Here is a 14,242-nt window from a genome sequence, read left to right on the forward strand (position 1 = left end):
GTGGCAAAGGCTTGATAAAGCCCAGGAGTAGACGCATGTAGCAAACATTAATCTGGCAAGGTACGGCACATATCTGCATTGGTAACTTATCAGGAAATACAAAACACTGAGCCTTAGCAACTCAGCTGGGTACAGGTATGAGGCTGCCTGCACCTGCCCTGCAATAGTCAATCGCTCTAAGGGATTTACAGTGCCTACCTTTTACCTTCTTGCTGCTGCCATTCTTTTGCTGTTCATCTTCCTCGTTAATAGTGAATAAAAGTGGGGGTGCAGGCCTTGCCCCGGATTTCTTCCCCCTCTCCTGCCGGGCAGCTTTATTCGATCCTGGCATGTTTCTTGCCACCTTTCCCTTCTTCCTGGGTCTCAGGAATATAAGCATGTATCCTGCTCTTCTCTGGCAGTTCCCCAAGAAGAGCCTGTCACTAGGGCAGCGTGGACATCTAGGAGCTGGTCACCGATCTCCCTATAGGCAATGGGAGAAAGCTGGGAAGGATGACCAGTGCCAGAATCCCCCTCATGTACAGGATCCAATGGCTGATTTGAGAAATCACTAGCTGGTCCTTCTTGCTGGCCTCCAGCCAAGCAGAATCTGCTGCACTACAGCACCTTTCCCTAACCCCTGTGCCGGCAAGAGCACACTGAAATATTCAGCATGCAGCACAGAAGGAGAAAATATGATACGCCGCTGTTCTCAGTTACCCTGACAACAATGACACTGCCTAATTAAAGGAAAACTACGTAGTGTTGTCTCTTCAGCTGGAGCCTGCTGGAATGCCTTCTAGCTTCTGTGCTTCCCACAAGCATTACTGAGCAGGCTGGGCTGTGCCATCTCTCAATGCGGGGCGGTGGATGATGTGCTTACATAATGATGCTAAACACACAGGAACCTCAACTGCTTTTAATGAAAGGTAAATATCCAGCTGCTGTGGAACTACAAGTCTCATTATGTTCAACCACAATTTGTAGCTGCTAACATATTTTACTTTTTTTTTTTTTCCTATGCTTTGATTGAAAGAGATTTATATGTAATTACTCACAGTATGAAGAAAACTGCTTTAGAAAGCCAGCAAAAAGATTTTGTACCTTTTATTGTACTAATTTGTTAACCATTGAAGAAAACACAGGAAAAAAAAGGAGGGGTCAGTTGTAGGGGGTGACAAGTCCCATGGGGACACTTGGTTAGACCCATGTCCCCAGTAGGAACCTAAACTGCTTTACATGACAGGTAGATATCCAGCTGCTGTGGAACTACAAGTCTCAGTTCACATCAGCCTACATCCATTTTTGGAGGTAGCCAGATTGGGGAAGGCAGTTCCAGAGGGTGGGAGAAGCTCTGCAGAAGTTCTGGAAACAAGCAAGGGTGGAGGTGACAAGAGGGCTTGAGAGCAGGAGGTTTTAGGCGGTGTGAAGATGATGGCTATATTTGGTGAGTATTGGTGGTCATTTTGAGATGAAGCCGGTATCTTACACAGAGTTGTGGATAGCTTTGTACGTTGTAGCTAGTATTTAGAATTGTATATGTTGAGCGAGTAGAAGCCAGTGGAGAGATTGGCAGAGAAGGGTGGCAGTTGGTAAGGTAGATGAGTCTGGTAGCGGCATTCTCAATAGACTGAAAGGGGGTTAGTGTATGTAAAGGTAGGCCAGGAGGGGTGTGAATTAGAAGTTTCTGGTGTCAGCTGTGAGGAAAGGGCAAAGTGTGAAAATGTTGCAAAGATGAAGGCAGCAAGACCTGGACAGTGAATGGATGCAGGGCTGAAAGAAGAGGTATGTAAGTGGACAACTTTGGCTTGCGTTATAAAAACTAAAATAACTTACTAAAACATATAGATTTCTGCAAAGAGTAAGCAATTAAAGGAGAAGTATAGCCAAAGCTTTTTTGGCTGTACTTCTCCTATGGATCACATGAGCCCAGTTCGTTCTGCACTCCTGAAATCCGTTTTCAGCTGACAGCGGGCTGAAGCCTGCTGTTGTTGGATTTCACATAGCCAGTCCAGGCTCTGAAAATAACCTGACCATAAGCCTGGACCAACAGCTGACTCTGAGCGAGGCACTGACAGCCTGAGCCAGCAACTCCCACCCCCTCCACAGCCCAGAGCTCCAGTGAGCCCTGCAGAACAGAGCAGAGAGCCGGTGACTGACAGTCACCAGCTCTCTTCAGGCTGAGAACCTGCGGTGTTTGATCGCTCAGTTCTCGGTCTTAGAGCCGGCAGGGAAGAGCTGCAGCTGGGATCGATGCAGCCATCTAGGCGAGTATGAATTTTTTGTTTGATTCCCATACTTCTCTTATACATTTTTCCAGCACAAGCTGACAAATTAAAAGCTAACAGATAGCATCAGCTGGGTTGCCAGGGGTAACAGCTTACTCACTTTATCTCTATTCGCCTGATTCAATAAAGACTCAAATGTAATCTTGACTGGTTGTTAATGGTTACTGTACTCTCAGCGTAAAAAATAAATCATTGCAGAAAAAGAGTTTGTTTGGCAAAAAAAAAAAAAAGAGGAAAACATAAAAATAATAAATTAAAGGAACATGTCTCTAACTAACAAACCATCTTGGTTGTATCCGGGTGAAATAATTTCTATACCATACATTACAACACATGAATGTGGTTTTCGGCAGTCCAAAATTCTGATTTTGCTTTGCTAGGCTGTGCCAGAAGCAACTGCAATTTAGATTTCGTCATTGGTACAATTTATTGAGCAACCTCAGCAGAAATTATGGGGAGAAGCATCAATTACCACTTCATTACACTGTCCTCCCGTCTGACTAATCAGAAGTGTACATCATACAACTACATACTGGCTGGGTGTAAACAACCTTTAAAAAAAAAAAACAGGTCTATTACAAAACACAACCAAACCACAAATGATCAGTATATTTTCATGAGGACGGAGCTTTAGGAAATCAGTAATCTATAACCCCCTCGTATACATCAAAACTTTTCAGAGAATGCAAAAAAATAAAAATGCTCTGAACTGGAATGAAATGACCCGGTAATAGTATAAAATGACACCTTTGATTTTGTTGAAGCTTCCAATGGCTAAAAATGTTATTACTACCTAATGATCAGTCTTCCTAATTTGTTTTACACTTTCAAGCTAACTTTGTATTGCTTTACAGAATATATACAATCATTTGCATCGGTTTCTGTACGAGGAAGACCACAATCTAGTGAGTGCAAGATTACCTTAAGACTCATTTACATAAGTGTTGCCCTCTAAAGAGAGATCTCGGGTAGAACGCTTTTCAGAGGACGTTTAACATGCTGTAAGATGCCAATAATGTTGCTTCCTCACCACCTGTTTTAACCCCTAAAAGCCCACATCACTGCATACAACATTCCACATGGTTGCAGCACAGCTCATTTACTTAAATGGGTTTCATTTGATGGAAAGTAATGCCCACTGAATGCCACGCGGTGGGAGGGTCACATTCCTGCTGCAAAGCATTACACAGGGGTGGCAAGTATACAACCCCATCTGGTTGATTTTGCAGCTGGGGGCAGGTACAAAAATTCAGCTCAACTGCTTGGTTTTCATTAATCGGTTTCCACTGGAATCCATGATTAGTTCATAGCTATAATGTATGTTTACCAGTTTGAGTGTGTGTTCCACTGAAGGCTTCCAGTGGAAACCGATTAATGAAAGAAAAAAAGCTGTGGTTACCATGGGAACAATGGGTAGGTGCTGAAAAATTCCTATGATGAAAAATTTCTGTGATGTAAGAACACTAATAACTAGATTAGTCATGATATATTCCCGAGTCAATACGGAATACTCGAATATTTACTCATCTTAATATATGATTACTGTAAAAACACATACTTTGGTTACCCAGTACCAACAGGTTTAACCCTTTCCCCCCAGGAGACAAAAGAGGTCCCAGCGGGGGTCACCTGGGGGGATAAACATCAAATATCATTACAGAGTAACCATCTAACTAACCATTTCAATATACCAGATGTATAAGTTTCTGTTTCTCATCATCATTCGTTATCTATTATATGTTAACACAAGTTATACAATATATCTTTATGTATTGTCATGTACACAATTCCTTGTACAACGTCTTACAATGTCCACATTGTATTATTTTCCCCAAAACAATAAATTTATTGAATCACAACTGCTTGGTTTTACTACCCCCCAAGTGCAAGTGTGTTTTAAAATTCTGGAGTAGGGATGAGCTTCGAGTTCGAGTTGAACTCATGTTCGACTCGAACATTGGCTGTTCGCCGAACAGCGAACAATTTGGGGTATTCGCGGCAAATTCGAATGCTGCGGAACACCCTTTAAAAGTCTATGGGAGAAATCAAAAGTGCTAATTTTAAAGGCTTATATGCAAGTTATTGTCATAAAAAGTGTTTGGGGACCTGGGTCCTGCCCTAGGGGACATGGATCAATGCAAAAAAAAGTTTTAGAAAGGGCCGTTTTTTCAGGAGCAGTGATTTTAATAATGCTTAAAGTCAAACAACAAAAGTGTAATATCCCTTTAAATTTCGTAGCTGGGGGGTGTCTATAGTATGCTTGTAAAGGGGCGCATGTTTCCTGTGTTTAGAACAGTCTGACAGCAAAATGACATTTCGAAGGAAAAAACCCTTCGAAAACCCCAAAACACCTTGTCCCCATGTTGATGAGGACAGGCCTCATCCCCACAACCCTGGCCGGTGGTTGTGGGGGTCTGCAGGAGGGGGGCTTATCGGAATCTGGAAGCCACCTTTGACAAGGGGACCCCCAGATCCCGGCCCCCCCCGTGTGAAATGGTAAGGGGGTACTTACCCCTGCCATTTCACTAAAAAACTGTCAAAAATGTTAAAAATTACAAGAGACAGTTTTTGACAATTCCTTTATTTAAATGCTTCTTCTTTCTTCTAACTTCCTTCATCTTCTTCTTCTGGTTCTTCTGGTTCTTCCTCCGGCGTTCTCGTCCAGCATCTCCTCCGCGGTGTCTTCTATCTTCTTCTCCTCGGGCCGCTCCGCACCCATGGCATGGGGGGAGGCTCCCGCTCTTGTCTTCATCTTCTTCTCTTCTTCCTTCTTCTCTTCTTCATTTTCTTCTCCGGGCCGCTCCGCACCCATGCTGGCATGGAGGGAGGCTCCCGCTGTGTGACGGCGTCTCCTCGTCTGACGGTTCTTAAATAACGGGGGCGGGGCCACCCGGTGACCCCGCCCCCTCTGACGCACAGGACATGACGGGACTTCCCTGTGGCATTCCCCGTGACGTCACAGTGAAGTCCCGTCAAGTCACTGTGCGTCAGAGGGGGGCGGGGTCACCGGGTGGCCCCGCCCCCCGTTATTTAAGAACCGTCAGACGAGGAGACGCCATCACACAGCGGGAGCCTACCTCCATGCCAGCATGGATGCGGAGCGGCCCGGAGAAGAAAATGAAGAAGAGAAGAAGAGAAGAAGAGAAGAAGGAAGAAGAGAAGAAGATGAACAAGATGAAGAGAAGAGCGGGAGCCTCCCCCCATGCCATGGGTGCGGAGCGGCCCGAGGAGAAGAAGATAGAAGACGCCGCGGAGGAGATGCTGGACGAGAACGTCGGAGGAAGAACCAGAAGAGCCAGAAGAACCAGAAGATGAAGGAAGATAGAAGAAAGAAGAAGCATTTGAATAAAGGAATTGTCAAAAACTGTCTCTTGTCATTTTTAACATTTTGACAGTTTTTTAGTGAAATGGTAGGGGTAAGTACCATCTTACCATTTCACACAGGGGGGGGGCCGGGATCTGGGGGTCCCCTTGTTTTTTGGGGGTTTTTTTGGCGCGGGGTTGCCCTTAAAATCCATACCAGACCCTTCAGGTCTGGTATGGAATTTAGGGGGAACCTCACGTCATTTTTTTTTTTTAATTTTGGCCGGGGTTCCCCTTAATATCCATACCAGACCTGAAGGGCCTGGTATGGAATTTAGGGGGACTCCCACGTCATTTTTTTTTTTTAATTTTGGTTCGGGGTTCCCCTGTGGGGAATTCCCATGCCGTTTTTATCAATGAACTTTTATGTGTATTGTCGGCAATGCAATAGCCGCGAGTAGTTTTAAATGGGTTTTTTCCTTCGAAATGTAATTTTGCTGTCAGACTGTTTTAAACACAGGAAACATGTGCCCCTTTACAGGCATACTATAGACACCCCCCAGCTACGAAATTTAAAGGGATATTACACTTTTATTGTTTGACTTTAAGCATTATTAAAATCACTGCTCCTGAAAAATCGGCCGTTTTTAAAACTTTTTTTTGCATTGATCCATGTCCCCTGGGGCAGGACCCAGGTCCGCAAACACTTTTTATAACAATAACTTGCATATAAGCCTTTAAAAATGAGCACTTTTGATTATTCATGTTCGTGTCCCATAGACTTTAACGGTGTTTGCGTGTTCGAACGAACTTTTTTCCTGTTCGCATGTTCTGGTGCGAACCGAACAGGGGGGTGTTCGGCTCATCCCTATTCTGGAGGAAGATATAATACTCATAAGAAAAACTTACAGTAAGAAAATATACAAAACCATAGCACCGCTCAAGACTTGCCCATACTGCCATACACGGACAACCCGTGTTCTGGCTCCTATCAGGGCTGGGACAAGGGGTGGACAGGAGGGGCGGCAGCCCTCAGCACTGGAATCATGTGAGGTTGGGGGGGCCCCACAAGAAGATTGGGGGGAAGGGAATTTGTGTCGGAAGGGGGAATTTGGAGGCTAGTATCGTTCCAGTAGGGGAAATTTTGAGGGATTTATGTTGTAAGGGGGAATGGGGAAGATTTGTGCTAGGTGGGGGGGGGGGGGTTGGGAGCAATTTGTGCTGGCAGTGGGGGATTTGAAGTGGGGGGCAGAAGACATGTATTAGGAGGAACATTTTAGGGGTGAATTTGCGCTGGGAGGACTTGGGGGATGGGGGGGGCAAAGATTTGTGCTGAGAGGGGGGATTTCAGCAAGGGGGGGGGGAGTGTGCAGATCAGTAGATAGTAGATCAGTGCTCCGTGCTTTTGCTGACACATAATGATCATACATCTTGGGTGATGCAGTTTGGCATGATCACCCTGGGCTCTAGATGACCTTGTCCCAGCACTGGCTCCCATAGTTCGTCTTTGCTCTTCATCAAAAGATGACAGCCACAGGCCAATCTTAGCTCTTTTTGCGGTCTTTATTGGTCAGCGAAATGAGCGCTTACATCCTGTCTCTACCTGAAAACAAACCCAGCTTCCGGGAGTGGTAAAACACATCAAGGAAGGTCGGTTTTCAGGTAGAGACACAATTTATGCAGTCATTTTGCTGACAACTTAAAGCGGGGTTCCACTCAAATTTTTAACTTAATCTTACCCCCTTCAGTTAATTGCATAGATGTTCAAATGCCGCACAAAATTTTTTTTTATCGCTGTAATTACCTTTATATTGTACTTTATTGTGGCACTTCCTGTCTTTCCCCGGCGCCGCACTGTCTCCTGGGAGCTTAGTGTCAGGCTTCCCAAGATTCAGTGCAGGAACAATGATCATGCGTGTGAACAAGCTGTGAATGAACAGCATTCACCGCATCCAGGAAATCAATGCTTGTGGGCTTCACATGCCCACAAGCAAGATGGAAACAGCCAGCATCACATTTTTAAAGTTATTCTTCAGTATGAAAACAGACAGAGGTGGAAATATTACACACAAACTGTGAGTATTATTTTGGGATTAGCAAAGTGTCTTAATGACCAAAAAAAAAAAAAAGATTGGTCGCCAGACTCCCACTTTAACACGAGTATTTCTCAACCTATGTGATCACTGCTCGTTTCACATAGATGTACCATTTGTTTTGTTTGATGAAACTTAAATAAAGTTTACTATTTAAAAAATAAACACAACAATAAACACTACAATTGGAGTCTGGGTGATATATTTTTACCCAGAAAAAACCCACACTGAAACGAATACTGAAAAATTTCCATATGGGTGGGTTATGATTTTGGGATCCAGAATTGTAAAGCAACAATGGCAACCATTTAACCAGGGGTGGGCTTCACATTTATTTATATGCTATTCAGTAGCAATCTATCCAATCCAGGAGCCAGCACATTTTTTTTTTTTTTTTTTTTTTTTTTTTTTTTTTTAGGAGCCAGCTCCATTGTCAACAACTAGCGAAAGCCTCAAGAGTTAGACACCTGCTGTAATTTTTAGGGAGCATTGCCTACCTGGCTCCTGGGATTAGTCCAGCCCTGTGTTAAACAGTAGTATAGAGCAGTGTTTCTCAACTCCAGTCCTCAAGGCACCCCAACAGGTCATGTTTTCAGGATTTTCCTCGGATGAAACGGCTGTGGTAATTACTAAGGCAGTGAAACTGATCCATTATTTTGCACAGGTGATTTGATCAGTTTCACTGCCTTAGTAATTACCACAGCCGTTTCATCCGAGGACAATCCTGAAAACAAGACCTGTTGGCACCTTGAGGGTTGGAGTTGAGAAACACTGGTATAGAGAATTAAAAAAACACTATAAATCCTGCTAACAAAATATCCTTCTGTGTTTGTTCCTTTCAATCGAATGTACTGGCGGGGCAGCAAACACATAAAACACAAGTGCTAGTCACCTCTGTTAAAGAACATACACATTAGACATCCTTGTTCACAGGACAGACTTCATTTACACAAGGTGGGGTGTAATTGTGCGCCTCTGGGCTGTCAGCTGTCATTAAATGCATAAAACATAGCAATGTAAATATATTGGATTTGAAACACTGTGTATGATTGGTACACTACTAGCAACTTAAAGTGGAGTTCCACCCAGATTTTTTTATTTTTTTTTGCCAATCCATTCGACTACACTGCATTAAATACTTTAATGCGTGTGGTTAATAAATTTGCAGTTCAATTCCCAGGTTTTTTCATGTACTCACGTTTGTTTTCTTCTTTGCAGAGTGCTTCCATCCTTACTGTGGGCACGTGAAGCCCACTAGGTGCCTGTTTCAGGATATGGTGCTGCTGGCTACCCAGCATGCACCTCCCAAACTCGTGCATGCGCAGTATACACAGGCCGTAGCACAGGAAGATTATCTTCTTGCCATAACAACGAGCGGCAACGGAGGAAGTGCCCGCACCGTTGTTATGGCTACCAAGAAAATCTGTTGTCTCCTGGGACTGATGACACGCAGGAGACATTGCAAAGCCGGAAATGACAGCCGCGGCCGTGAAGGAGGAAGTGAGAATAAAGAATTACTAAAGTAAGCGATCCAGAAAAAAAATGATTTATATGCCAATTTGTAGTTACTGCACACATTACTACTGGATGGTGAGGACTTCAAAATGTGGGTGGAACTCCGCTTTAATTACCTTCTGCAGCCTCCTTGTAAATACATTGTTTGTATGATTGAAGTTCATTGAGATATAGTGATACCCACAGACTGCCATTACAATTGTGCAGCCAGGGTATAATAAAAGACTACCAGAAGGTGGCAATACAAGTGAAACCTATTACGAAAGGTTTCTGGCCTCCATACAGCGCCAAAGACTACTAGGGGTAAGGATTTTTGCTTAATAGTATAAGGAATTGTCCAATTACTGTATCTGTTTAATGGAGGACACTGCATGGATATACCCTTTAAAAACATTTATTTTTATTTTATGTATTTATTTCAGGTACTTATATAGCGCCATCAATTTACGCAGCACTTTATATATACATTGTACATTCACATCAGTCCCTACCCTCAAGGAGCTTACAATCTAAGGTCCCTAACTCACATTCATACATACTAGGGACAATTTAGACAGGATCCAATTAACCTACCAGCATGTCTTTGGAGTGTGGGAGGAAACCGGAGTACCCGGAGGAAACCCACGCAGGCACAGGGAGAACATGCAAATTCCAGGCAGGTAGTGTCGTGGTTGGGATTTGAACCAGTGACCCTTTTTGCTGCTAGGTGAGAGTGCTACCTACTACACCACTGTGCCGCCCACATATCATATGAAAAGAGTGCCAGGCGGCCATTACTGGACCCTCAAAACCTGATCTTGATTGGTTGTTATACTGACCCACTATCTTTAATATTGTCACCGACCCCGAACTTGTATTCAGAAGTCTGAATTCCCCTATATGCACACTTATTGCAGGTCAGGGACTCAAGGTACTGAACTAAGAATGTCAGTATGACTGCCAAGCAGCTAGCATTTTCACCAGAACATATTTATTTTAAATGTGAATGAATGAGTGACTTGTATAGCGCTACCTATGCAAACTGAATCGCCTCAGGGCGCTTTTTGCCACCGGTGTCCATCTGCTATAGCGTGGTCCTTTACCCCATAGGGTCCCGACGCACTTACAAACACATACACATATTTTTTGGCCAATTTTCAGACAGGGTCTAATTAACCTACCAGCATGTCTTTGGAGTGTGGGAGGAAACCGGAGTACCCGGAGGAAACCCACGCAGGCACAGGGAGAACAGGCAAACTCCAGGCAGATGGTGTCGTGGTTGGGATTCGAACCAGCGACCCTATTGCTGCTAGGTGAAAGTGTTACCCACTACACCACTGTGCTGCCAAATGTAGTTGTATTGGGTTATTGATGGCACAAGATATAGTTCACGCTTAGGCCTCATGCACACACAGCGTTTTTATAACTGTTTTTACAGCTTAAAAACACCTCTCCATGTTATTCTATGGCCTCATGCACATACAGGATTTTAGGAGCTGTAAGTGGCATAGGTGTTTTCAAGCTGCAAAAAACCCCCAGGGCCAGCACGTTCTGAGGACTGGCGTAACAGCTGTAAAAAACGTCTGACGCCGCTAAACGTGGCTCAACACTGGATACAGCAGTAAGCGTTTTTTTTTTTACATGTCAAAATCAATGGTTCCCTATGAGAGCCCATTGGTTTGAATAGAAGTCGCATCCAAGTCGTATCATGATGATTCGACTTGTGGTGCAACTTGTGCTCCGAAGATCTTAAGGGGGAACCCCACTTTAAAAAAAAATAAAAAAACGCATGGGGGTCCCCCCCGAAATCCATACCAGACCCTTATCAGAGCATGCAGCCTGGCAGGTCAGAAAAGGGGGGGGACCATACCAGGCCACACGCCCACCCCAAAGCACATTGTCCCCAATGCTGATACACGCAATGAAAAGCTCCTGTTGGACTTTTTTTGTCGGACATTCTGCTCGTGTGTACACGCATTAGACAAAATGGTTGAAGTGTAATGTAATCTTTTATTTTTACGACTCAAAAAAATCACACTGACTCTGAGCTATGTTCTCAAGGATACGAATAGATTTACAAACTATATATACACAGTATATTGTAATAAGGCAATCTACAGTATTTCTACACCAATGAGATACTGTATCATCATACATAGCATTGAGTCTTTGTTACATAAAAACACACAACAGAACACATAGTAGAAAAAAAAATCTAAACATGCTTTTACCATAAGGAATGTGTATGCATACTATAATATAAATTCTATAGGTATTAACAAAAAAAAAATGTTGTAGCATTCTGAAAATATGTTGCTCTACTAGTACAAAAGAATTAATCTAAAGAAAAAAAAAAAGCAGGATTAAAAAATAAAAACACGCAGCCGTCTTCAGGATTTTTAAATTAGAGGGGATTTGCATCTAAAAATGCCACTGTACATGAGCCCGCACGGTGTGCACTTTTCATCAGATCAAAAGAATATATTAAAGTGGTCGTAAACCCTCACATATACCCAGTGAAGTAACTGGCCTCAGGTGATACACAGAGATGAGACAAATCCTCCTACATAGGTTGTACCTGTTTATCTGCATCTTCTCTACATCTGTTCAAAGTGCTGAATTATAAAGCTGGTCTGAGAGTTCAGGAAAAAGAGGGCAGAGAGCTAAAGTTACACTCTTCAGTGCTCAGTAATGAGAGCTCTGAGAGCTGATTGGAGGGAAGGCACACACCCACCTCCACACAGCACACAGGAACAGAGCTGAGGCTGTCAATCAGCTGGAGATCCCTCCCCTGTCACCATTTTTCTCTTGGTGTCAGGAAAACTTGTCAGAAACGATTCATGCTGATAGTAGAGGAACAAAGTAGAAGACAAAAATTACACTTAGTGCTCTGGATTGAGACAAGTACACACTATAAAGGGATGTACTTTATTCATATTTTATGTCTGAGGTTAACAAACACTTTAACCACTTGTCGCTCACCATATAGCAGAATGACGGCGGCAAAGTGGTTGCGTTATCCTGACCAGACGTCATATGATGTGATCAGGATGACATACCGGCGTGTGCCCGCGCGATCAGAGGTGTTGTGTGTCGGCAACGCCGAACGTGATACGAAACCTCTGACAGAGGGTTCTTACCATGTGATCAGCTGTGACCAATCACGTCTTTCCTCGGTTCACGCTGACAGGGAGAGCCAATCGGCGGCTCTCCCTGTCAGAGGGAGGGTCTGTGCTGATAATCAGCACATTGATTATCAGCACAGCCCCCATCAAAAGGTGTCCATCAGCTGCCAGCCTGTCCCCATAATAAACGCATGTCAGTGCCCCATCAGTAATGCCTGTTAGTGCCCCATCAAAGAGCCAATCAGTGCCACTCAGTAATGCCGGTCAGTAGCTCCTCATCAGTGCTGCATATCCAGTGCCACCTATCAGTGCCCATCAATTTTTTTTTTTTTAATTGACATTTTTTTTCATTTATAGAAAAAAAAATTAAAAACCACAGAGGTGATCAAATACCACCAAAAGAAAGCTCTATTTGTGGTTAGAAAATGATAAAAATTTAGTTTGGGTACAGTGTTGTATGACCACGCAATCGTCATTCAAATTACGACAGCGCTGAAAGCTGAAACATGTCCTGGGCAGGAAGGGGAAAGTGCCCAGTATTGAAGTGGTTAAAGAAACACTTTTAGTATATATTTAAACAAAAATAAACTTGTTTTGTGGAAAATGTGTGTCGTCAGACTCATTTACGAAACCTGATTGGTTACTCAAACTGCTGGCTAATCCAGGTTTGTAAATCAGGCTAAAAAATAATATCTGTTGTTTTTAGGCTGGTTTCATGCGGGTGTTCTGTTTTTTAGTTCAGTTACATTTTTTTTGTTGCAAAAAAAGGGATCAAAAACTGATACGGATGTCAATTTTCATATCCGTTTTCATGTCCAAAAAGTGACTGAACTTCAAACACTGTATATAGCTTGTTGCTAAGAAGGGGGCCGGGAAGCCAGCCACCACGTCCTTAATAACCGATGGGTCATCAGCTGTCAGCTGACATTGTATTAAAAAAATAAAATTGCGAACAAAAAAAAAAAAAACGGCATGGGGTTCCACCCCAGGTCCATGCTACCAGGCCCTTCGGGTCTAGTATAGATTCAGAGGGGACCCCCCAACACCAAATTTTTTTTTTAAAAATGGCATGGGGCCCCCCAAATCCATACCAGACCCTTATCCTAGCATGCAGTCTGGCAGGTCAGGAAAGGGAGGGGACAAGCGAGCGCCCCCCCCCCCCAACCATACCAGTCCGCATGCCCTCAACATGGGGGGGTGGGTGCTCTGCGCCCCCCACCCCAAAGCACCTTGCCTCATGTTGAGGGGGACAAGGGCCTCTTCCCAACAACCCTGGCCGGAGGTTGTTGGGGCCTGCAGGTGGGGGGGCTTATTGGAATCCGGAAGCCCCCTTTAATAAGCGGACCCCCCCCCCCAGATCCTGCGTGCCTATTTGAATGTGGATTGGGTAAGTAATAAGAAAAACTAAGAGCCAGTTTTTGACAAGTCCCTTATTAATAGTTCCAAGCTGTCTTCTCCCGCTGCCATCTATCCCTCAGCCATCTTCTTCCACCGCCGTCTCTTTACTCACCGCCTTGTACTAGCTATAAAAATAAAAGCCACTGTTCTGTGGCTGTCTTCCTCCGTTGTGTTGTCGCTCGCTGTCTGGCATCTGTTATATAGCCATGGGGCGTGACCATTGTGACGTCACAGGGGGAGGGCTCTCCAGGAGATGTCATCTGATAGCCACGTACCATGGCTATATAACAGATGCCAGACAGCGAGCGACAACACAACGGAGGAAGACCGCCACAGAACAACAATAGCGGCTTTTTTTTTTTTTTTTTTTGCGGGTAACCAGCGGCGAAGGAGAAGACGGCACCGGGAGAAGATGGCTCAGAGCTATTAATAAAGGACTTGTCAAAAACCGGCCCTTGTTTTAACTTTTCACTGCTTTTTTGGTGAATGGTAGGATGTACCCGTTACCCATTTACATAGGGGGTGGGGCAGGATCTGGGGGCTTCCAGATTCCGATAAGCCC

At 44.0% G+C, this 14,242-nt stretch overlaps 1 protein-coding gene across 4 annotated transcripts in view; it reads right to left on the bottom strand.

Annotated features, from left to right (window-relative positions):
• The window catches only part of MAP7 (microtubule associated protein 7), a 296,620-nt gene that overhangs the window by 243,927 nt on the left and 38,451 nt on the right, over positions 1-14,242 (bottom strand). For 3 of the 4 annotated variants that reach the window (XM_073627342.1, XM_073627340.1, XM_073627338.1), the window contains exon 1: positions 199-821. The exons of the other annotated variant lie outside the window; for it this stretch is intronic. In XM_073627342.1, coding sequence (XP_073483443.1) covers positions 199-379 — 181 coding nt within the window. In that variant the 5' untranslated portion in view covers positions 380-821. Of the gene's footprint in view, positions 1-198; positions 822-14,242 lie in introns of those variants that run through there. 4 annotated transcript variants of the gene reach the window in all.

The sequence above is a fragment of the Aquarana catesbeiana genome, linkage group LG04, assembly GCF_042186555.1.
Source record: "Aquarana catesbeiana isolate 2022-GZ linkage group LG04, ASM4218655v1, whole genome shotgun sequence".
NCBI classification, from domain to species: domain Eukaryota; kingdom Metazoa; phylum Chordata; class Amphibia; order Anura; family Ranidae; genus Aquarana; species Aquarana catesbeiana.